Source organism: Bos javanicus, chromosome 6 (assembly GCF_032452875.1).
Source record: "Bos javanicus breed banteng chromosome 6, ARS-OSU_banteng_1.0, whole genome shotgun sequence".
NCBI lineage: Eukaryota > Metazoa > Chordata > Mammalia > Artiodactyla > Bovidae > Bos > Bos javanicus.
Window position 1 is genome coordinate 25,371,847 of NC_083873.1, and position 25,893 is coordinate 25,397,739.

A 25,893-nucleotide genomic window follows, 5' to 3' on the forward strand; every position below is an offset into this window, starting at 1 on the left:
CTGGTAAAGAATCTGCCCGCAATATGGGAGACCTGGGATACCTGAGTTTGATCCCTGGGTTGGGAAGATACCCTGGAGAAGGGAAAGGCTACCCACTCTAGTATTCTGGCCTGGAGAATTCCATGGACTGTATAGCACATGGGGTCCCAAAGAGTTGGACACGACCAAGAGACTTTCACTCTTATTGCCATTCCTGACTACTTAACATTAATTGCATCAGTAATAATAAAATTTAAACAGCACAGCAAAAAAAGAAAATAATCCACCAAAGAAATCTGTACCTAGGTCTGATGTAGAACATTATTGAGAGGAAGAAGAAGAATGTTGCCTTACAGGGTTCACCCCAGAATCACTAGGTGATATGATTTTAGCATGGAGAAGAAAATGTAAAGAGCAGTCCTCAAATATTCACAGGGACTGCATGTGAGTGAGTGATTAGCTCTCTTCTGCTTTGCTCCAGGGATGAAGTAAGGCCGAGAGAAGATTTCAGTGCTACTGAAAATGTAGTTGGATTTTAAAACATTACTAACATTTGGCAATATGATATTACCAGACCGAACAGGAGACCTAGAGTGAAAAAAACCATATCCAGAGTTCCAAATCATAGTGCCAAGGCGAAGTTTAATCTGGCCTGCTAAATACTTCTCTTACGGGAAATTTGGCAAACTCTTTGGTTTTATGCAACATAACCCAGCATAAAGACCACACCGTTATTATTAGCCACATGTGTATCACATCATTATACAAACAAGCTTGGATAAGCAGAGAGAGGGGCGCTGTCCCCTACCTTGCAGGTGTTTCAAAACGTAGGATGTCTTGGACAATGGAGAGCATGTACTTATTCATTTCTTTGGGAAGTTCCCCAATAGAGAGCAGGATGTTTTTTACTTCCATGTAGGATGGATTGTTTTTTAAAATGATGGCAGCTGCAGTAGTACGCACAGTTTTTTCATGTATTTTACGATTCTGGTGGTATATCCTGTTCATAGTCTTCTTTACCTGTAGACAAGATGTTCAAGCTTGGTTAGCACACATCTCATCTCATGAATTTATACCGTGGCAGGAAGAGTTCATGCTCATAAAAATAGACATGTGCCTCTATATTTCCCACATTTCTTTGACTTAGGGTGGGGCCATAGTTCTGGCTAACAGACCATAAGCAGAATTTCTGTGGGTGACTTCTGGGCTGAGGCAGTTAAGTGCTGATATATCTTATCCCTCTCTTTCATCTACTACTATAGTGAGTTCATGGCCACATTTTCCCTTAGCATGGATTAGCCATAGCATGGATGAGAAGCTGAGATGTGAGAAACTGAGATTTTTGAGTCTTGATTGCTATGCAGCATATCATAGTATTACCTAACAGACATAGATTTTTCAAAGGTACTACTGCTACACGGCAAGGGACCTCTGGAGAGAGATGACTATATGAACCTATATTCCTTACAATGAAATGCCTCAGAATTTTCCATCTTTTTAAAATTAATAGACTATTTTTTAGAGAAATCTTAGGTTCACAGAAACACTGAGCTGCAGGTATAGCATTCCTATATACCTCCTGATCTCCATCCCTTCCCACTCCCCCTTCCACACAACCTCCCCTCTATCAACATCCTGCATCTCAGTGGTACGTGTATTACATTTGATGAATCTATACTGATAATCATTATCATCCAAAGGCCATAGGTTATAATAGAGGATTTTCTTCTTCTTTTTTTTTTTTTTTACAAAATGTTAATACTGAAGAAAATTCATCAAAATAATTACACCCTGTGGCAACAACTAATTTCATTAGTCACTAGCATCACCTAACAATAGGGGTTCTACACTAGGTATTTCTTTCAATTCTACTCCCCTCTGCCTTGTTCTCTCTCTCAAATGTTAACCTTGTTTTCGGGTACATAGGAATTAAGAAACTCATCAAAACAAAGACAACTAAGAAGAGACTGAGCCAGAATCTATCTGTCTGTCTCAAACACTCATGACCCTAATTATCACACTTCATAGCCTATCAACAAATGTAGCTGCAAACTTAGAGCATCATTCTGAGCAGGCAGTTTATCTTACACTTTGTAAACATTCTCTGTCCTAAAAAAATTTTTAATTTGGATGGCTTCCTGAATGGTCAGACTTAAGCCAGGTTATTCCCATGTCAAACAATTTAAGAGCATCTTAAAACTTGTGGGGTGTGTGTGTGTGTGTGTGTGTTAATCACTCAGTCATGTCTGATTCTGCGACCCCATGGACCGTAACCCATCAGGTTCCTCTGTCTGCGAGATTTCCCAGGCAACAATACTGGAGTGGTTAGCCATTTCCTTCTCCAGGGAGATCTTCCCTACCCAGGGATCGAACCTGGGTCTCCTGCATTGCAGGCAGATTCTTTACTGTCTGAGCCACCAGGGAAATAAAGATATTTCAGAGAAGAATTTGTTTCTTAAAGTAAGAGAAGGTGCTTCAATATTTATGCTTCATGATATAGGGCATTATCTACTCAAAATGTGAGGCTACTTCAGAACCGACTTAAATCCAATTGAAGTTATTTCTAAACAGGAAAAAGAAATTCTTAGTTTGGGGGGGAATAGGGTGACTTCAGAGAAGTTTGCATTTGACTCATGATTAGGCATGCTTTTTTTTTTCCCTTTTGTGAAGGTTGAAAATATTCTTGGAGAACTTACCTCATCAGTTATGAAAGGGACATCATATCTCTGGAGTGTGGTGGCGGCAAGGTGGCTGATGGGCCCTTCTCCTGTCTCTGTGTACTTCAGAAGGAGCGGGATGCCTTCTGGAAGCCGGGCGTTCTTCAGAGCCAGCAGGTACATCACGATGTCCTCTTTTTTCTCTGCTTTTTCAAGTCCTCCCAAGATTAACTTTTTGGCTTCTATCACTCCCTAAAAGAACACATTCTACATCAGACATGTGTGTAACCACACATGAAACAAAGCTTGGGTAAGATTGGCTTCACTCTTGTGTCCAAGACAACAGCCTAAAGTTTTACAACATTTTGCACTGGTTGCTTGACCGAGGCACGCAATGAAAATGAAAAAGTAAAGCTTGATAAAGGTATTGTTATTTTTTAAATACACACATTAACATATCTGCAACAAACAATGAGTATAATTAACAATGGGCATATTTACTTTTAAACACATTCTGAATGTATAAAGTCATTTTAAAAATTCCCTTGTGATCAATTATTCCTAGAATTACCCATTCATTGAAATTCTAAATAATGGTTAGGAGGTGCCTAACTGGTGGCACTCACCTTTACTTTTGTATTAACTATGGTGATAGCACTTAGGACTCAACTGTAAGGTCTTATTCTAACTGTTTAAAGAGTGCTCATTTCCACTCAATTCCAAATTTCATTAACGCTGACACACTGTTCAAAAAACCTTTCTTGAATGCCTTCTGTGTAGCAGGTACTTTGCAAACATATTCTTTAATCAGGAAAGGCCTTATGTTTTCTGGCCTAGAAACTATTAACTTACTAGTTAATAGTTTAATGGAAAAGTAAATTAGAAATAGGCTCTATTTTACCTTTGTTACTAGGTATGTTTTAGGGGCTCAGTGTCATCTATAGGCTTCAGGTACACACACACACACACACAATGGGAGAGATGGGGGGTAGTGAAGACATAAAAGACTCTCAAATAGAATGAAGATGCTAAAGCTTAAATGTAATAAAGAAGTGCTATTTCTCAACTATCAGACTGAACTCTAAAAACCCAAAAGTTTGATAACATACATTGTTATTGAGCCTATTGGGAAATAGGCATCCTAGTGGGAACCTAAAATGTTACAAATCCCGTGGAAGATAATTTGGCAAAAGCTAACAGATCTGCATTTTGATCCAGTACCCTAGCCCTGAAGCTACAGCTCCAAAAATAAGAGAAAATGTGCCCAAGATTATCCATTTAAACATTATTTGTAAAGAGCAGAAGCAGTGGACATCACCTAATGACCATACATGGGAGAATAAACCGCAGTGTCTCAGGCTAACACACATGGAGTGCTAGGCAGCTGTGAAAGGGAGGAGAAAGATCTCTGTGAACCAGTATGGGCTGATGTCCAGAATATGTTGTTAAGTGGAAAAAACAAGATACAAGAGAATGTATACAGAAGTTTATAGTTTGTGTAAGAAAAAAGGAATAAGAATGTGTGTGTACACCTGCTTACTGTTGCAAAAAGAGACAGGAAAGAGAACCCAAAACTAATGATACCACTTATGTAGAAAAAGTAGGTAAGAATGGGTGGAAGGGTAGGAAAGGGAATGAGACCTCTTTGAGGATATTTTTAAAATCAAGTTTTGACTTTCAAATCATGTTCCTATTTCATATATTCAAGAAATGAAGTTAACAAAGATGAAAGGATGCTAAAACTGAATTCAAACAAAATCTAATGAACATGAATAAATATCAGATTAATAACATAACTAAACAAAAGAGAATAAAAAAGAATTAACCCAAGTAATGTTTGAGCATAGTACTCTGATTATACACCTTTAGTGTAATATATTCTAAAGACAAAAAGATTGTGAAGTCTTGAACTTTACTTAAGGTAGTTTGTTTTTTGTAGTGATATTCGTGTAACAATTTCAAAGCTATTTTGTGCATGCTTTAGGACTGAGCAAATGAATCACAGTATTAATGTTCTTGAGAACCAAGGTTCTCACTGTGGGAGAAGGAAGATATAATTATGGAATGATGGAAGGAGAGAAAGAACCCTGTAGAACTGGATTAGAATTAGAGGTAGCAGTATGAACTCACAATTTAATAAGTATAAATACATGTATTCTGTCCATTGTAAGAGCCTAGATGCAACGACCTTCAAGTAATGAGAAGTAAAAGTCTTCAGGGGTAAAATGTCAGATGCATGCAACTTACTCTCAAAGGGTTCAACCAAAATAATATAAAATGAAATAAGATAATTCAAATAGGACAATACATTAACAACTGTCAAATTTAGATGAATATTTGACTTTCAAATCATGTTCCTATTTCATATATTTATATGAATTATAATGTAGGTAGATTTGTAGGTATACAAATATTCATGGAATTGAGCTATCCTCACAACTTTTTCATAGGTCTGAATTTTTTCCAAATATAAATTTGGGGGAGAAAAGAAATTAGGATGCAGTGAGATCAAAATGTAAGCAAAAACAAATATTAATGGGAAACAGAAATAGAAGTAAAATGCTGACTGAAAGCTGGTTATATAATAAACATGGATGGAAAAAAGATTATATTTGTATGTATTAAACATCTTTAACCTATTTGCCTTACAGAAAGATGAGTTGAGTTGGATATTAACTCATTTAGATTTTCCATATTTAGTTGTGCTTTAAAGTGAGTGTTTTGTCATAATTTAATGAGGAAGATGTTAAAATTGATAGTCCACTCAGGCAAGTGGAGAAGCTTTGAGGAAATGAAATTAAAAATAAAATATAAAGTTCTAAAGTAGTTAGAAGTAATTAAATTTCTCCCATAAAAACTCAAAAACTGCAAACCATACTTACTATAGATAATAGTCTGCCCTAGGAGGTAGCCTTAGAATCTAATATTGAAGAATAAGAACTTTACCATATATACATATATACATCATTCAAAGTTGAGTACAGTACACAGTGGGTACTCAATAAATATTTCTTGATGCGGGATTCTTGGACTATTCACTTTCAGCAAGCACTTACTGAACATTACCTATATACCAGGCACCATTTTAAGCAATTGGTGTGGAATGAACATAGATCCATTTCTGCAGTGAACTTATATTTCAGTGGGAGACAGAATAAATAATCCATGTAATAATTAACTGAATTATAAAGTATGTTCAACAGCAATAATTGCCATGCTGCTGCTGCTGCTAAGTCGCTTCAGTCGTGTCCAACTCTGTGCGACCCCAGAGATGGCAGCCCACCAGGCTCCCCTGTCTCTGGGATTCTCCAGGCAAGAAAACTGGAGTGGGTTGCAGGTGGTGAAAATAGAGTAGGGTGAGGGGAAATAGGAACACCAGTTGTGGACAGCATGTGAGTGTTAAATAGGATGGTTTGGAGCTATATATACAGTGACTTAGACTGGATTTGCACTTACTTTCAGTTTGCAGCCTTGGTTCTGACACAACTTCCTGACAAGGGCCCCGATGATGATCATAACAGATTCTCTGATGTCATTGCTTCCAAAAGAACCTTTGAACTTACTCTATTAGCCAAACAGGGATAAAACAGATAACCAAAACATTTAAACATTTTCATGGAATATTTTTCAGTAAGAAACAAAGTAGCCAAAGCCTAAAGAAACTGTTTCCATATTTCTAGATTTCAAACTCTGAATTTTGCTTTGGGGACACATAAATTCACTATCTAGCTTTGAACTGAAGAGTTGGTAAAGTCTTTCTAGGTATTTTTAACATAGATCTGTGAATTCCTGAGAGGTTTATGGATTATATTCACTGCATCAGTGAATCGAAAAAATGGTCTGTAAAATTGTACGTGTGGGTAACGAGGGACTTCACTAATGCTATCGGATTTTCAAACAAGCCTATTTTCCAAAAAGATTATGAATTATTCCCCTAAATCATAAGTGAATAAGTGCACTTTCTGTTTTTAAACCCTGGGTCCAAGAGAACTCTAGATTTTGCTTCCAATATAATTTTTCAGTAACAGAAGAATTAATATGTATTGGGTTGGTGAAACGGTTCATTGGGGTTTTTCAGTAATAATGTATTGAAAATCCCAAAGGAACTTTTTGGCCAACCCAATACATAACATATAATGATTATATGTTATACAATGTACTGTACATAAAATAGCACCAAGATTTTTGAAGTCAAAATAAATCTTTTAAAGTCAAATTGTGAAGTATAACCAAGACTGAAATTGAAATTTGTCCTATGTCACATTACATAATAGGTGAATATAATCTTTAAATTTCCATTAAACATAGCTTAAGTTATCTAGAGGAATTGCAAAGATACACTATGTGAAATATTCTACTTTGTGAAATAATCTACTCTACAATTAGTGATTAATGAAAGAAAACAGTCTAATAGAATTTAAATATGAATAATCAGAAGGTTCTAGTTTCAGCTTTTATTCTGATGCTGGCAACTTTTAATTACTGCTTAGATTCCGAAGATCAGCTGAGAGCTTTAATTTTGGCAGTGTCCATCTGACTTACAATGAGGGCTCTCAGGAGTTCTTCATCAGGATGTGAGGCAAATGCACAGGCATAGAGAAACCTTTCCTGGAGGATAACGCTCTCGGTGCTTTTGAAATCCAGAAAGTCCAAAATGGCATCTAATGAGTCTGGTGTCTGAGCAGAGGTGACAGCATCCACTAGCTGGGGTCTAAAACAGAAAACAGTCATAGATATCAATTTTAGGGTGCTTAATAAATTATTTGAATTGCTACCATTCATAGACCCATTGGAGAAGGAAATGGCAACCCACTCCAGTGTTCTTGCCTGGAGAATCCCAGGGACGGGGAGCCTGGTGGGCTGCCGTCTATGGGGTTGCACAGAGTTGGACACGACTGAAGCAACTTAGCAGTAGCACCATAGACCCCATTGGTTTGAGTTTCCTAAAGAAGTGAAAATTTTTTATTTAAACAAAAGAAAAGTGATGGATTTCTCTGAAAGACACTACCCCATTTTATTTTAAGCCTCTCTCTTAACTGCCTTCTTTCTCACTTAATATACCCTCAGAATATACAGATTAATCTTACTGTATTCAGATCAGATCAGATCAGTCGCTCAGTCATGTCCAACTCTTTGCGACCCCATGAATCGCAGCACGCCAGGCCTCCCTGTCCATCACCAACTCCCAGAGTTCACTCAGATTCATGTCCATCGAGTCAGTGATGCCATCCAGCCATCTCATCCTCTGTCGTCCCCTTCTCCTCCTGCCCCCAGTCCCTCCCAGCATCAGAGTCTTTTCCAATGAGTCAACTCTTCGCATCAGGTGGCCAAAGTACTGGAGTTTCAGCTTTAGCATCAGTCCTTCCAAAGAAATCCCAGGGCTGATCTCCTTCAGAATGGACGGGTTGGATCTCCTTGCAGTCCAAGGGACTATCAAGAGTCTTCTCCACCACCACACTTCAAAAGCATCAATTCTTTGGCGCTCAGCCTTCTTCACAGTCCAACTCTCACATCCATACATGACCACAGGAAAAACCATAGCCTTGACTAGATGAACCTTTGTTGGCAAAGTAATGTCTCTGCTTTTGAATATGCTATCTAGGTTGGTCATAACTTTCCTTCCAAGGAGTAAGCATCTTTTAATTTCATGGCTGCAGTCACCATCTGTAGTGATTTTGGAGCCCAGAAAAATAAAGTCTGACACTGTTTCCACTGTTTCCCCATCTATTTGCCATGAAGTGATGGGACCGGATGCCATGATCTTCATTTTCTGAATGTTGAGCTTTAAGCCAACTTTTTCACTCTCCACTTTCACTTTCATCAAGAGGCTTTTTAGTTCCTCTTCACTTTCTGCCATAAGGGTGGTGGTGTCATCTGCATATCTGAGGTTATTGATATTTCTCCCGGCAATCTTGATTCCAGCTTGTGTTTCTTCCAGTCCAGCGTTTCTCATGATGTACTCTGCATAGAAGTTAAATAAGCAGGGTGACAATATACAGCCTTTAAGTACTCCTTTTCCTATTTGGAACCAGTCTGTTGTTCCATGTCCAGTTCTAACTGTTGCTTCCTGACCTGCATACAGATTTCTCAAGAGGCAGGTCAGGTGGTCTGGTATCCCATCTCTTGAAGAATTTTCCACAGTTTATTGTGATCCACACAGTCAAAGGTTTTGGCATAGTCAATAAAGCAGAAATGGATGTTTTTCTGGAACTCTCTTGCTTTTTCCACGATCCAGCGGATGTTGGCAATTTGATCTCTGGTTCCTCTGCCTTTTCTAAAACCAGCTTGCACATCTGGAAGATCACGGTTCACATATTGCTGAAGCCTGGCTTGGAGAATTAAGCATTACTTTACTAGCGTGTGAGATGAGTGCAATTGTGCGGTAGTTTGAGCATTCTTTGGCATTGCCTTTCTTTGGGATTGGAATGAAAACTGACCTTTTCCAGTCTTGTGGCCACTGTTGAGTTTTCCAAATTTGCTGGCATATTGAGTGCAGCACTTTCACAGCATCATCTTTCAGGATTTGGAATAGCTCAACTGGAATTCTATCACCTCCACTAGTTTTGTTCGTAGTGATGCTTTCTAAGGCCCACTTAACTTCACATTCCAGGATGTGTGGCTCTAGGTCAGTGATCACACCATCGTGATTATCTGGGTCATGAAGATCTTTTTTGTACAGTTCTTCTGTGTATTCTTGCCACCTCTTCTTAATATCTTCTGCTTCTGTTAGGTCCATACCATTTCTGTCCTTTATCGAGCCCATCTTTGCATGAAATGTTCCTTTGGTATCTCTGATTTTCTTGAAGAGATCTCTAGTCTTTCCCATTCTGTTGTTTTCCTCTATTTTTTTGCACTGATCACTGAAGAAGGCTTTCTTATCTCTTCTTGCTGTTCTTTGGAACTCTGCATTCAGATGTTTATATCTTTCCTTTTCTCCTTTGCTTTTCGCTTCTCCTCTTTTCATAGCCATTTGTAAGACCTCCCCAGACAGCCATTTTGCTTTTTGCATTTCTTTTCCTTGGGGATGGTCTTGATCCCTGTCTTCTGTACAATGTCACGAACCTCATTCCATAGCTCATCAGGCACTCTATATATCAGATATAGGCCCTTAAATCTATTTCTCACTTCCACTCTACCCTAAGCCAAATATAATTTGGAGGTTTGCAAATAAAATTATATAAATAATATTACAAATTAGGTTCAAATTCTTTTCTCCATAAGTAATATGTAAAAGCTATGGTCTCCCAAATCAATTCTTTTTCTAATTAGCTTTGCAACTATATACATTTCTTAAATGTATAACTAAGGTAGTATCATTCAGTGGAAAGATGGCACATTCTTTTAACTTTCATTTATATCCAAGAAAGAAATTTCTGCTCATTTTTTTAAAAAATAAAAAGCAAAAAAAAAAAAAAAGCCAAAATAAAAAAATAATAAAAAATAAAAAGCACCATGGTGCAGTTCAAGTTCGGACTTCCCAGGTGGTGCTAGTGGTAGAGATGCTGCCTGCCAGTGCAGGAGAGGTAAGAGAGGCGGGTTCGACCCTGGGGTCAGAAAGATCCCCTGGAGGAGGGCATGGCAACCCACCCTCCTGGGGAATCCTGCTTGGAGAATCCCATGGACAGAGGAGCCTGGTGGGCTACAGTCCACAGAATCACAAAGCGTCAGACACAACAAGCGATTTAGCATGCACACAAGCATGGTTCAAGTTCAATCACAACAATTAGTTGTTAGAGAGTGAAACTCCTGAAGGAAAGTGCTAGTTACATCATCTACTCATCAAGAATCTCTGATTGGTTGAGTCTTGGGATGGTAATATTTCTGAAACTAGTTGCTATACTAATGAACATAAGATGTCTGTATATATTTCATTTCACATCTGCATAACAAATACATACACGTATCTAATGCATTACATATACACATATTTTAAAAAAGATATTCTTGTACTATACCATTTTGGCCCTAACAAAATGTCATGGAATGGAGCAGACTGAGAGAGAGATAATACTTATTAAGTGTTATTATTGCAAACACTGACTAGCAGTTTTAGGTATGCAACCTCTTTTCCAAATTGGGAAAGGAGTACGTCAAGGCTGTATATCGTCACCCTGCTTATTTAACTTATATGCAGAGTACATCATGAGAAATGCTGGGCTGGAGGAAGCACAAGCTGGAATCAAGATTGCCAGGAGAAATATCAATAACCTCAGATATGCAGATGACACCACCCTTATGGCAGACAGAGAAGAACTAAAAAGCCTCTTGATGAAAGTGAAAGAGGAGAGTGAAAAAGTTGGCTTAAAACTCAACATTCAAAAAACTGAGATCATGGCATCTGGTTCCATCACTTCATGGCAAACAGATGGGGAAGCAGTGGAAACGGTGACAGACTTTATTTTCTTGGGCTCCAAAATCATTGCAGATGGTGACTGCAGTCATGAAATTAAAAGACACTTGCTCCTTGGAAGAAAAGCTATGATCAACCTAGATAGCATATTAAAAAGTAGAGACATTACTTTGCCAACAAAGGTTCATCTAGTCAAAGCTATGGCTTTTCCAGTAGTCATGTATGGATGTGAGAGTTGGACCATAAGGAAAGCTGAGCACCAAAGAATTGATGCTTTTGAAGTGTGGTGTTGGAGAAGACTCTTGAGAGTCCCTTGGACTGCAAGGAGATCCAACCAGTCCATCCTAAAGAAATCACTCCTGAATATTTATTGGAAGGACTGATTCTGAAGCTGAAACTCTAATACTTTGGCCACCTGATGCAAAGAACTGACTCAATGGAAAAGACCCTGATCCTGGGAAAGATTGAAGGCAGGAAGAGAAGGGGATGACAAAGAATGAGATGGTTGGATGGCAGATGCATCACCAACTCAATGGACATGAGTTTGAGCAAGCTCTGGTAGTTGGCAAAGGACAGGGAAGGCTGGCATGCAGCAGTCCATGAGTCGGACATGACTGACTGACTGAATTGAACTGAACCTCTTTTTGCTTTAACTTCTTTATCTGTAACATGGGGCTATAAAGAGCAGTTATTTTAGGGTTGTCAGGAGGATTAAATCACATGATCTGTGTAAAACACTTAGAATAGTGCTTGGCACATTGTATATGCTCAATAAATACATGCTGTTATTAATACCATCAGCTCACTGAACATCTCTGTCAGTTTAACACTAATATTCTCCCTATACATAAGGAAACAGACTCAGAGGTATCAAATCATTTGTTCAAGGTCCCATAGCTGGTAAAAATAGAGCTAGGATTGGAACTCAGTTTTTTCTGACTCTGGAATACTGGGGTCTTAATTACAGTGTTTTCTAAAGTGTTTTCATGTAATACTAATCCTACAAAATGCTTTAAGAAGAGGGATTTTCAAGGTCATGTAAGTTTGGAACATATTTAAGGAAACTTATTTGTAATATTATCAGATTAAAGATGCCAGATATTGCTGCAATAAAGAGAACTATTTGATGTGTTTTTTCCCAGTGTTTTTCAAACTCAATTGCTCACAGGAGCCTTTCCTCTTGGTGTACTTGTTAATAACCTGAAAGCCATAGGATACACATAATGAAACTGGGAAATGTTATATTCCACCACCCTGACTTTCACTATACTACAATAAACAGAAGGAATTCTCTATATTTTATGAATGTTGAAAATGAGGCTAAGGGAGACTGAATGTATATGACTTATTTAAAGGTTATATGATTTTGGAAGTCAGAATTTAAAACTAGGTCTTATGATTTTAGTTCATCCTAATATGGTGATTGCAGCCATGAAATTAAAAGACGCTTACTCCTTGGAAGGAAAGCTATGACCAACCTAGATAGCACATTCAAAGCAGAGACATTACTTTGCCAATAAAGGTCCATCTAGTCAAGGCTATGGTTTTTCCAGTGGTCATGTATGGATGTAAAAGTTGGACTGTAAAGAAAGCTGAGGGCCAAAGAATTGATGCTTTTGAACTGTGGTGTTGGAGAAGACTCTTGAGAGTGACTTGGACTACAAGGAGATCCAACCAGTCCACTCTGAAGGAGATCAGCCCTGGGATTTCTTTAGAAGGAATGATGCTAAAGCTGAAACTCCAGTACTTTGGCCACCTCATGCAAAGAGTTGACTCATTGGAAAAGACTCTGATGCTGGGAGGGATTGGGGGCAGGGGAAGAAGGGGATGACAGAGGATGACATGGCTGGATGGATCACGGACTCGATGGACATGAGTTTGAGTGAACTCCGGGAGCTGGTGATGGACAGGGAGGCCTGGCGTGCTGCGATTCATGGGGTCACAAAGAGTCGGACACAACTGAGCAACTGAACTGAACTGAACTGAATATCTTTTCTACTATACAATGTTACATGTTTATTTCCTATGATATTATACAATATTGAAAATATTATCAGGTAAATAACCTGATTTAGAAAATGTATCATGAAATCATACAAATTATTGCCACCATAAGATTTTTAGGATACAAATAAGTCTAAGGTTTAGTGTAATCTCTGTTCTAAGTTAACAGCCAAATTTTGCACTGTTTTTGTCAGTAATTTTTTTTTTGACAAAAAGATAAGTCACTCTAAAATATATCTTTAAGTTCTATGATTAAAACAGAGTCTGAGAATTTATAATTTTGCATATATTTAACTCAGTTTAAATGTTTATTTTTGAAGAGAGTATCCAACTAACTTGTAGTTAGTCATATGGAATTCATATCAATTTTTTAATGACCTAAGTCAAGTCAATAACAGTACAATCAAGAATAAACAATCTTCTCCAGAAAAAAGCTATATTCTCTTATTCTTGAGTAATCAAGTCCTTTGAACTCAGTGACCACTGTTGCTGTGTGTATTGTATGTGTGGGGGAAGGGGTGTAACTTGGCCATTTTATACTTTTGACTATTTTAATGGCTAGTTTCCACTGTTTGTCAAACTAATTGAGCCATGTTCTATATCATCAATTAGGATAATTAGTGTAAAACAGTTGAATTTGTAGTTGCAGATAAATTTTGTTTTACAGACCAAAACACTTCTATTTAGAAAGTGTATTTGTATTGGTATTTACAAAGTAAGTTTGAGAATTGTCAACTCTCTTTATTGTGGATGTAAAATAAGGCACTCTTCCACTGAATACTCAAATGATGTACATATTTCTTTTCTCTGGATTCTTTTTGCTGTTAATCTCAGTTCTCAATTTTCTCTTCAAAACAAGGCTTCTATGACAATCATCACTGTATCTTTAATGAAAGCTCATTTTTAATAGAAAAAACATAACTGTTTTTGTTTGTCTGTTTGTTTTTATAATCAATTCTGAACTCTTTCTGAGTGTCAATTAATAGCTCTGGGAACACAATTTCACCAGAGTGTGGCAGCGCCTGCACTGTGGTATCACATCACAGTCCTACCATCCCCCTATCTGTGTACCAATCTAGACCTGATTTACACTCATGAAGAACAAAATGTTCAAAATAAAATATTCACTCTGAGTCACTGCTGAAAACTTGCTTTTCTGGCCAATTAACCATTGAGTTACTGCACTGAGGTATAACTGTTCAATGCAAATGTGAAATAGCAAAACAACTGGTTTGAAGGTGAGGCAGCTGATTCAAAAAAGGGATCTTACCTGCTTAATAAACAGCAACCCAGAAACACTTTATTACAGACAACCCCAGGAAATGTTCAGGGAACTTACAGTACTTCCTTGTTTTCTGCCTTTAGAATTTGGAGGATCTCTTCTTTCTTTGCCGTCCTGAGGTGCTTGATGAAGGCCAGGAAGCTTCTGACAGCCTCAGCCTTGGAGAGGTTGTCAGGCTGCAGGTGTTTTCTGATGGACTGCCAGTGCTCTGAGAGCTGCAAAACATGGCCACAGGCCCAGACCACACTCATAATTCTGAACATCTGTGTTTCTAAAGAATGTTCTCTCCAGAAATAAATGTTTCCTTGTATCTGACAAGCAAAAGAAGCTCTTTTTATCTTACCTCAATATATCTGATTGCCCCTGCCCCTATCACGTTCCTATGACTCTCAGAGGCAAATACAGAGGCCTGTTAATCAGTGCGCAAGTCCTCCTCAAGAGGACTTGTCGATTAGTACTTAGCTCAAATGACCTCAAGATTCCGGGCATATAGGTCATTCCATGGTTACAAAACGGTGTTACATCTGAAGCCAGGCTTTGACTACCATAGTGAAATTATGTTGAATTTTCATTAACAACAGGATATTTTGTTGGGAAAAATCATCAGAACTGCTGAAGAATTGTGTCATGTTTCTTATGAACTGAAACCTTATTGAAAACCAGTTTTTATAATAATTTGATCTCTTTATTCTCTTTATTTTATGGTTTGTATGAAATACTAGTAATAGTAAAACATCATCTTGCTGAGATCTGAACTGTTCATTTCATATATCCGTGTTAAGTGGAGTGGCATTTAGATAAAGGAATTGATGCTTTTGAACTGTGGTGTTGGAGAAGACTCTTAGTTCTTTGCACTGCAAGGAGATCCAACCAGTCCATCCTAAAGGAGATCAGTCCTGGGTGTTCATTGGAAGGACTGATGCTAAAGCTGAAACTCCAATACTTTGGCCACCTGCTGTGAAAGAGTTGACTCACTGGAAAAGACCCTGATGCTGGGAGGGATTGGGGGCAGGAGGAGAAGGGGACGACAGAGGATGAGATGGCTGGATGGCATCACCGACTCGATGGACGTGAGTCTGAGTGAACTCTGGGGGTTGGTGATGGACAGGGAGGCCTGGCAGGCTGCGATTCACGGGGTCGCAAAGAGTCAGACACGACTGAGCGACTGAACTGGACTGAATCCTCATATACACTACTGTTATGCTGCTGTGATTTTAAAAACAGTAAATAGTTCTAATCAATAACATCTTTTGGCTTAGAAAAAAGTTCAAAACCTTATTTTTCATAGTTTACCACTTCTCCCCTAGTTGTAAAAAAATGTGTTAAATCCCATTAGTGACCTCTGTCTTAACTCTGCATAATCTGCATGCTACCAGTTTTTAAATTATTCATTCCTTCCAATAACAACGGATACACATTTTGATCTTCTTCAAATCCCTTTTGGTCATCTAATCTTAAGAGGATAGTCCAAAAAAATATTCCAGTTGTACTTAGCTAGATTTACTGGGTCGTTTCTGAGGGCAGAGATCACATCAGTGTTAAGTCAGAATTTTTTTCTTTAAAGAGTTGCAATGGTGACATTATACTGACATAATAATGAAGAATTATTTTCCTATCTTTCCTGTAATAATGAAGAATTATTTTCCTATCTTTCCTATAATAATGAAGAAATAGTTTTGAGAAATCTTAGATGGCTCATAATATTTGATAACTATGGGGGGAGAAATTAACAGAATAAGAAAAGATCATTGGTTTCATTAGTCACCTTTCTAAATAATTTCCATCTCATATGACATTAGAAAATGACACTGGAATATTAGATAATTTGTGGGGGAAAAAGAAGAAACAAGGTTTGAGAACAATTATTTTTGTCTCATTTTGTTTTCCCCTTCACTCAATTTTGATATATTTGAGAAACTAATAAGGAATTAGTGCCTTGCACTTTAAGCAAATTCTGGTATTAGCTCTTGATGATTCCACTTTTTTGAACACTAATAATGGCCAAGGGAAGAGCATCTTCTGGTAGCTACAAATAGAGCTTGAAGCCAAGGGTTAAGTATTAGGACATGCTGGAACCCAGAGTCATATCTGTGGCCATACATCACAACTGATTTATGCAACAAAAGAAATTATTCTTTATTAGATTAAAAATATTACACACACACTCACAAATACATACAGATACACTCATACCTGCACACACAGACACACACACTCACACACTCAGCCTTGGGGGTGCGCTCATTTCTGGCTGTAACAGTAGGAGAGGTTGGGGTGTGGTAAATAAGTGTTCCTGATTTAGGTGAAGAGCTTGGTATCCATTTCTAGTCCTCCTAGCAGCTCTCAGAACACTGAGCTCAGTAAAACATTTCACCTGTGGACATATTACTGTGTGTGTGCTCAGCTGTTTCAGTTGTGTCCTACTCTTTGCAACCCCATGGACTTTTGTCCACCAGGCTTCTCTGTCCATGGGATTTCCCAGGCATGAATACTGGAGTAGGTTGCCATGTCTTCCTCCAGGGGATCTTCCCGACCTAGTGATCCAACTCATATCTCTTGCATCTTCTGTATTGCAGGTGGATTCTTTACCCACTGATCCACCTGAGAAGCCTGGACATATTACTCCCGAGAGGCAGAACTTTCAGGATTCAGGCCACTGTCTATGCTCTCAATGCTGTATGCTTCCCCTAACTTCATCAGGCTTATCCCCACTGCATTCTGAGGTCTTCTTTGAGGAAGCTGCCTTCAAGTCATAACATTTTTTATTTGAAATAAGTGGATGTGGTAGTCATTTGTTAATTATTATAGCATATTATTAGGCTACTGCTATTATAACTCAGTGGTGGCTGGAAGTTCTTTGTAAACTTTCCTTATAAATTAACTGAAGCTTCCATTGGAGACAAAAGGAAAACAGAATTGTAGGCCGTGATTATTCCATGATTTGGCCACATAGCGCTGTGGCTCACACTTACAGAAGGGCATCCTTTGCACTTGCTCTGGAAGACCTGCCCCACAATGGGAATGGCCGTGTACTTTGAATCGACTGCTTTAATGATGGCTGCAACCTGCTTTCCCGGCTTCAGTCTCACGCTTGCTTCTGTGGTTTTCAGCTCCAGTTTCTGCCTGCATAACCAGGGAAGAGAAATACCACATCAACGGCCTTCTTTTGAGTGAACAAGCTATTAATTGTCATTCTTTTGGCAAACGATACTAATGTATTCAAATTCTGTAAGGCCATGTCTTTCAAACTGAGAGATCTCCAGCAGTAACAGAAACCTCAAGATAATTATGAAACTTTTCTGGAGCAACAATTTTATTCAAAGGTTTGAAAGTTTAAGCCTGGGATTTCAAAATATTATGACAAGAGACTACACGAAAGAAAATTTGCCTGGATGCTGAGCAAGATATATGATGTCACTTCTTTGGGCTTTAGCCCAGTTCTCTGAAAAATGATATCTTCAGGACAACCACATGTCACTTACTGAGACAATTAGGAAATCTTGTTTTGTAAATATGGCCTCAATAATCTGATATGCTCTTTCAGTAGCTTGCCTCTCTCCCTTCAAAAGGTGGAGTCTACATCCCTCTCCTTAAACCTGGGCAGGACTCTGTGACTGCCAGGACTTGTAGAGAACACTAGAAGTTTCAATATATGGCTTGTAAGGCTAAGTCCTTTTATGTTGGAGAAGACTCTTCAGAGACCCTTGGATTGCAAGATCAAACCAGTCAATCTTAAGAGAAATCAACCCAGAATACTCATTGGAAAGATAGATGCTGAAGCTGAAACTCCAGTATTTTGGTCATCTGATGTCAACAGCTGACTCATCGCTAAAGTCCCTGATGCTGCAAAAGATTGAGGGCATCAGAAGAGGGCATCAGAAGATGAGATGGCTGGATGGTATCACTGATGCAATGGACATGAACTTGGGCAAACTTCAGGAGATGGTGAGGGACAGAGAGGCTTGGCGTACTGCAATCCATGGGGTTGCAAAGAGTCAGACACGACTGGGTGGCTGAACAACAATAAATCACAAAAGGGAATTCAGCTTTCATCTGGCATGCTAGCAGCACATACCTTCTTACCATGTAAGAAGTCTGGCTACTGAAGCTACCATGTTGAGAGGCCCCATGGAGATCAAGAGAGATGCATTAGGAGCCTAAGGAGTGTGACTCTCCAGCCCAGACACTAGATAGGTGAGGGAGCAGCCTGTGAACCAGCTCTGCAACTGCACAGCACACACCAAGCAAGGCAGGATCAAGGCAAGCGTCACGAGTATGAGAGAAAATAATAAAGTGATTGCTGCTTTTTATACTACTAAGTTTGGAGTGGTGTGTTATAGAACAATGGAATCCTGATAAACCTAAATTTAAAATATTAATTTTATATGAAAACAAGATGGATGTGGTACAAAGTAGAACGCAAGGTTCTAATCCAGAGGAGACTTCAATAAAATTTCAAGCATTTGTGGTTTGAGGCATTTCTACCAAGATTTTAACCATTTACCTCTGACATTAGGGTTACTTCAGAAGAAATATTTGAGAAATAACAGCAGAAGATATAACTTACATTTAATGCTAGGATGTGTTATTCTAAATTAAAATCTGAAAATAAGACATATTCTTAGATTTGAAATTTTAGTCCTTTAGCCTGTGGGAACTATGCTGACCAGAGAAATTTTCTCAAATTGAAATAACAGTCTTGAATATGTAAGTACTATAAATCACAGCAAAAATTCTGTCATATCACTTTACGATAGAACATTTTTGTGTTTATTAACAACAATGACAAAAAAATAATCTTGAGGAGAGAATACACAAATGCCACTTTTTTAATCTAAATATTAAAAGCATTTGCTAGAGAAATCAGAAAATAAATAAGAATGAATCAAAGTGTTTGCCTTTTAAAAATTTAAATTTTATTCAGTAAACAATTTATTTTTAATGAAGTCCTATTTTAAAACATTAAGTATTTACTTCATGCCACATATTATTATAGATAATATGAAAAATAAAGATGAACAAGACATAATAATTGTTCTAAAGGAGCTCACAGTCAAAATGAGGAAGCAATAAATATATTAATTCATGTGCATGTATATATATGCATATATATTTTTAAATTTTAATAATACATTAAATAACAGTAAAGAAAATTTAAGCATTATCTTACCTCGATACTATTTTGCCTGCTATTGATTGTAGAAAATTGAGCCTCAAAGCACGTATCTCTTCTGAGAGCACAGCTACAACAAAGCTGTCTTCTATCTTATAGGTAGTGACAGATGTGGCTTTCGAAGTGACACCCAAGACCTAAATAAATAAATGTGGTTGTAACAAGCAATCAGCTTTTTATCTTTGAATCAAGCCAAATAGCAAATTATCTTTTCATTTTCACAAGAACGCCCCCTTCATATTCCTTCAACACACAAACCTACAATATATTAAAATAAATCCATTCATTTGATATTATATAATACTATACCCTAAACTAAAAATTACAAGTGTTCCCAAATTATATTGCTGCTTTATTCACCTATTATTTCTGAATCGTCTCTACAAAAAGAACTTGGTTGCCTTAAAGAAAGTGATAGGCAGCATACCTGATGTGGGGTCGTAAATCCAGCCCTCTCTATTTTGCATGAATCCAAAGCCTTAATTTTGGTCACTTTGTCTTGATGAGCCTGGTAGGTCACTTTACAATCTCCAGAGATGTCTACCTAAAAAGAAAAGCCAAAATACAATGTTTCAGATGGGATTCTCATATGAACCATTTGAATTCCAGTGGGAAGTAGCTTAAAAATTGGGGTTCTAATACATCATGCAGGATTCCTTTCTCTGACAAGATAGGAAGACAGAAGAATTCAGTGTTTCCTGCAGCATGTGGATTCCTTTCCATCCTCTTTGAGTCTTATGAGCACATTCTTATTGCCCCAGGAATAATAAATGATTTCCTACTTCTCTCTAATGTCTAATAGGAATTGGACAGATGGCCTCAGTTCAGTTCAGTTCAGTTGCTCAGTCACGTTCGACTCTTTGCAACCCCATGGACTGCAGCACACCAGGCTTCCCTGTCCATCACCAATTCCTGGAGCTTACTTAAACTATGTCCATTGAGTCGGTGATGCCATCCAACCATTTCATCCTCTGTCATCCCCTTCTCCTCCCGCCTTCAATCTTTCCCAGTATCAGGGTCTTTTCAAATGAGTCATTTCTTTGCATCAGGCCAAAGTATTGCAGTGTCAGCATCAGCATCAGTCCTTCCAATGAATATTCAGGACTGATTTCCTCTAGGATGGACTTGTTGGATCTCCTTGCTGTCTAAGGGACTCTCAACAGTCTTCTCCAACACCACACTTCAAAAGCATCAATTCTTCGACGCTCAGCTTTTTTTGTAGCCCAACTCTCACATCCATACGTGACTACTGGAAAAATCATAGCTTTGACTAGACAGACCTTGTGGGAAAAGTGATGTTTCTGCTTTTTAATATGCTGTCTAGATTGGTCATAACTTTTCTTCTAAGGAGCAAACATCTTTTAATTTCATGGCTGCAGTAACCATCTGCAGGGATTTTGGAACCCCCAAAAATGACCTAGTCATAGTCAAAATCACTCAAATGGGTAATTATGGGGTGAGGGGAGTTGACTTTTAATACTATGTGTAGGCTGTGTGTGTGTGTGTGTGTATACATGCAAACACACCCATGCTTTGATGAGCTAAGTCCTTTAAAACCTGTGGCATTAATTCAGCTCACCATAAGGCACATCAATAATTTGAATGTAGGCAAATACATCTCAATACTGACTCTGTATAGCTTCTCTGAGGCGTCCCTTTGGCCTTTACAAGCCAGTCTTTCTACCCTCAGTCTTTTCAGCAAGCTAACCAGCATTCTCTTGGCCCAGACTTGCCATCAGATTTTCTTACCAGCTCATGAACTGGCTGAATTCAGACAAGAAAACTTGGACTCAGCTCTGCTTTAGATATAATACTTGGGGAGCCACTAAACTTCTGTCGTTTCACCTTTGTTTTCATCTATTAAATGGAAGGGTTCATACAGACTAGTAGTTTCTCAAACTGACTGCACCTACATTAGCTGAGAAAACTATTAAAATACAGATGCTAATCTACTGAACCAGAATCTCTGCAGTGAATCCAGGAAGTTATTATCCAGGTATTATAACTTCCCTATGGCATAGGGATGCACAGTGAGGTCACTGGAATGTTCTCCAAAGTTTTTTGGGTCTCTATCATTCAGCCATGAAATTAAAAGACGCTTGCTCCTTGGAAGAAAAGTTATGACCAATCTAGACAGCATATTAAAAAGCAGAGACATTACTTTGCCAACAAAGGTCTGTCTACTCAAAGCTAAGGCTTTTCCAGTAGTCATGTATGGAAGCGAGAGTTGGACTATAAAGAAAGCTGAGTGTCGAAGAATTGATGCTTTTGAACTGTGGTGTTGGAGAAGACTCTTGAGAGTCCCTTGGACAGCAAGGAGATCCAACCAGTCAATCCTAAAGGAAATCAGTCCTGAATATTCATTGGAAGGACTGATGCTGATGCTGAAACTGCAATACTTTGGCCACCTGATGCGAAGAACTGACCATCTGAAAAGACCCTGATGCTGGGAAAGATTGAAGGCAGGGGGAGAAGGGGATGGCAGAGGATGAGATGGTTGGATGGCATCACCAACTTAATGGACATGAGTTTGAGTAAGCTCCAGGAGTTGGTTTGGACAGGGAAGCCTGGTGTGCTGCAGTCCATGGGGTCAGAAAGAGTCAGAAATGACTGAGCAACTGAACTGAACTGAACTGATCATTCAGTCACTCTATTGGTCTCCTTAGTATAACTGTTTCTAACTTCCTTTCCCCTGTCTTCAAATACAAATTGGGGTAAAGGACGATTTGTTTCATATGTAAATGAGACAACTACCCAACTCACCTTTTCTAATCATTACCATAGGAGTAATTTTTTTTGTTTTTACTAAATTTCTCCAAATAGAAAGCCATATAAACAATTTTAGTAACTATATTAACAAATAAGATTCTAGATGCTTAATAATATTATTAAGTACCTCATTGGTAGTTCCAGAGCTTAACTGCATCTGAAATAGGCTAGCCAGGCCTCTCTTGAGATTTTCTATGGCTGCTGGTTCATTTTGATATGAGTAGAACTCTTTGATCTAGGTGAAAAAAGAACAAACATAAATAGAGCAGAAATGGATCATTTACGAGACTTGGTTAAATAAATAGCAGGAAAGGTTAGATTCTCACTCCTATCAATTCTGGGAGAAAGAGATCTGTTAGTTCAAAGCTGGGACTTCTTTTTTGGTGAAAAGAAGCCATTTACATTTCAAAAGGCTAGACCACCAAAATATGACATTTCAGGAGGTTGATAATGAAGGCTTTGGCTATGATGGGAATAACATAGAAAAGGAAAAAAAGCACTGATACAGGATGGGGTTTCTGTGAAAACAAGGATTGCCCAAGAAAGAGAAATCAGGAACATTCTCTTCAAGCATGTCAACATATTCCCTAGCTATAATTCTGCTTGGAACAAAAATTAACCAATGTTTGGACTTCCCTGGTGGTCCAGTGGTTAAGAACCTGCCTGCCAACGCAGGGGACATGGGTTTGATTCCTGGTCCAAGAAGATCCCACATACCTCAGAATAACTAAGCTGGAGTGCCACAACTGCTGAGCTCACATGCGACAACTATTGAAACCCATGCTCTTAAAGCCCATGCTCCACAACAAGAGAAGCCACCACAATGAGGAACCTGCACCTCACAGAACAGCAGCCCCTGCAACTAGAGAATTCCCGCTTAGAGCAGCGAAGACAAAAATCAAGTCTTCATCACAGTCAAAAATATATAAACAGAATTAAAAAAACTAATCAAGTTTCAAAGTAACATCTCAGAAATAGGGGAGAAGGCAATGGCACCCCACTCCAGTACTCTTGCCTGGAAAATCCCATGGACGGAGGAGCCTGGTAGGCTGCAGTCCATAGGGTCGCTAAGAGTCGGACATGACTGAGAGACTTCCCTTTCAATTTTCGCTTTCATGCATTGGAGAGGGAAATGGCAACCCACTCCAGTGTTCTTGCCTGGAGAATCCCAGGGATGGGAGAGCCTGGTGGGCTGACGTCTATGGGGTCGCACAGAGTCGGACACGACTGAAGCGACTTAGCAGCAGCAGCAGCACAAAAATAGATTCTTGTAGAGAATGGCAATCACCATGCTTGAGAATCCTGAGACAGCATGGCCTCTAAGGGCTATGATAAGGGCCCACACGTGGCCAAAATGCCCATGGACAAAATTCCACAAGACTGATGTTCATTGGCCCTGCAGAGCATTCCTGTTGGCCTTGGCTATGAGGAGACATAGAAGGTTGGAAGATTTGAGGTTTAGGGTGCTAACACTGCATAGCCTGCCACAGGTACTGCTTTGAGTTTCTCTTCAGAAAGCAGAAAAAAGGCTAGAATGAGGAAGGGGACTGTGATTTGGCTACAATAATAAACGGCTTATCTTAGCTTTGTTTCATCCTTGACATTTACAGGCACAGAGACGATAACTATGTCTCATACCATTTTGACCATTTAGCTCATGTTTAAGAAACAAGGATAAAAATACAAAGAATTTTCTGGAAAGCAGGCTGTCATTTTTTACCCTGTATTGACTTCAAACACATCACATGATTTAGAAATGGAGAGGATGGATATAGCTTCCCTATAAAAATTCCCAAAGTTTATGGTAATTATAGATGCATGTCTACCAGAAATATCCTGAATGCCTTCCTATCTCTCTTTAAAACCAACCATGAAAAAAAAAAAAAAAAACCAACCATGACTTCTCAAGTAAAACTGAAAGCTCAGTCATTATGCAATAAATTTAATTAATACCAATCTGAACAATTTAGTGTACATGAAAACTCCCTCATACCTTAGATGAAAATATTTTGCCTAATAATTCAAACTCAAATTTTCTATTTTTATTTTCTACATATATTTTGCCTAGGGACAGATTTACTGGGTACTTTATCCGGCAATCAATTTTAGTCATTACACTGGATGAACCTATAAATGTTGGGATTGTGTTTGTCCAGGTTAAAAGGGAACTGGAATAGTGACCTCAACGTCTGGAAATCCACGGTATCATATTCTCAAACAAATCACTGACAATTTCTCAGAACCAAGGTTGAGTTTCTGATGCTCTATTTTGTAAACTAGGTCTTCTTACCTTTGAGGAATTAGAGTGTAACTTTCCTTGCAAATATTTGGGAGTACTTAATCTCCAAATATCAGGACTATTAAAGGATCCTAACTGGATTTCTTGAGCCCATACACAGTCAGAAGGGCTCGGTAGCAATATGCACATGCCTACGGTCTGGGACATTTTAGGCCTGAGCCTTAAATACCTCAGAAAGTGAGAGGATCCGTTAAGTAGGAAAAGTACTACCATACTTGTACTTGATCGGTACCCTCAGTTTGCTTCCAAGCTATAAAATATGCCTGAATTGCTTATAAAGTTTTCCCTAAAATTTCAGGAACCCAGTTGACAGATTTAATCTTCACATATAAGATTAAATGCTCCCCTCCTACTCCTTCTTCTGATCTTGACTGCTATATCCCTAAGAAAATGGTGTGACAGACTTTTTTTCCTGGCAGGCTGAACAACACAAAGTGTGAGACAGAAAATTCTTTTTCATTCCTCCTATTAGTTTTTATTGTCTCCATAGCACTAGAAAAGACAACAAGTCTCTTTTTCCTTTCATGTGCCTGCTAACCTTTGGGGCCTACATTCCCTCCCTTTAGTTGCAGACCACTGAGACCCAGAGGGAAGAGAGCACTTGTGTCCATAAATGTCAAAACTGTTAGAATAAAGTGGACTTTTGGTAATTAAGAAAATAATAAAGTCAGAACTTTGAAGTTTAATCCATGTGGCTGACACAATCTTAAATTCATTATTTCACAACAGGAACTGAGTAAGTTTTACTATATTCAGGCCATAAATCTGATTACTTCATTCAGTTCTGAAATGAGCTCTGAATATCCAAGAGCACAGGACTCTTATCTAAATTCACAGTCCCTGAAGCTTCCAAAGAGCAGCATAGTCATCACAAAGTAAGCCGTCAACCCAAGGAAACTAAACATAGAGGGATAAGGGTGGGTTGTGACGAAGGAGATGCAGTGCTTCTTTTGGCCAAACTTTGAGGGCCAATTTCCCCTAGAAATCAGTAGGGATTATTCATATTTTTTAAAGAAAAAAATGCTTCTATACATTCCTTCAATTTACACATTCATTACGAAAAAGAGAAAGCAAAACTTAATTAACCGGCCAAAGAGCAAAACTGAACAAAAAGGATCACAGCAAACAGAGATTAGTCACTTTCTTTGGTCTACTTTCTTAGCTGAAGCCATGTATGTCTCTTTCATATGTACCTAAGAAAGAGCATAGCTAGGAAATGGTACCTTGTAAAACAGACAAGTGAAGAAGTACACAAAGAATTAGGAGGCTTTCAAGGTGTCACTTTTCTTTTGGAGGTTGGGTGTGGATACAGGAGCCACGCTGCCAGATTCAGAGAGCAAATCAATGCCTAAGGACAACAAAAATGAAGGGCAGACTCAG

General features: G+C 38.5%; 1 protein-coding gene across 1 annotated transcript in view; it reads right to left on the minus strand.

Moving 5' to 3' along the window:
- MTTP (microsomal triglyceride transfer protein) overlaps window positions 1–25,893 on the minus strand; it is a 55,897-nt gene that overhangs the window by 18,198 nt on the left and 11,806 nt on the right. Inside the window, exons 4-12 of the mRNA XM_061419577.1 lie at window positions 22,342–22,449; window positions 19,873–19,989; window positions 19,443–19,582; window positions 17,245–17,395; window positions 14,330–14,487; window positions 7,179–7,347; window positions 6,093–6,200; window positions 2,676–2,888; window positions 788–999 (exon numbers count right to left, since the gene is read on the minus strand). Of these exons, the coding sequence (XP_061275561.1) occupies window positions 788–999; window positions 2,676–2,888; window positions 6,093–6,200; window positions 7,179–7,347; window positions 14,330–14,487; window positions 17,245–17,395; window positions 19,443–19,582; window positions 19,873–19,989; window positions 22,342–22,449 (1,376 nt within the window). The remainder of the gene's footprint in view (window positions 1–787; window positions 1,000–2,675; window positions 2,889–6,092; window positions 6,201–7,178; window positions 7,348–14,329; window positions 14,488–17,244; window positions 17,396–19,442; window positions 19,583–19,872; window positions 19,990–22,341; window positions 22,450–25,893) is intronic.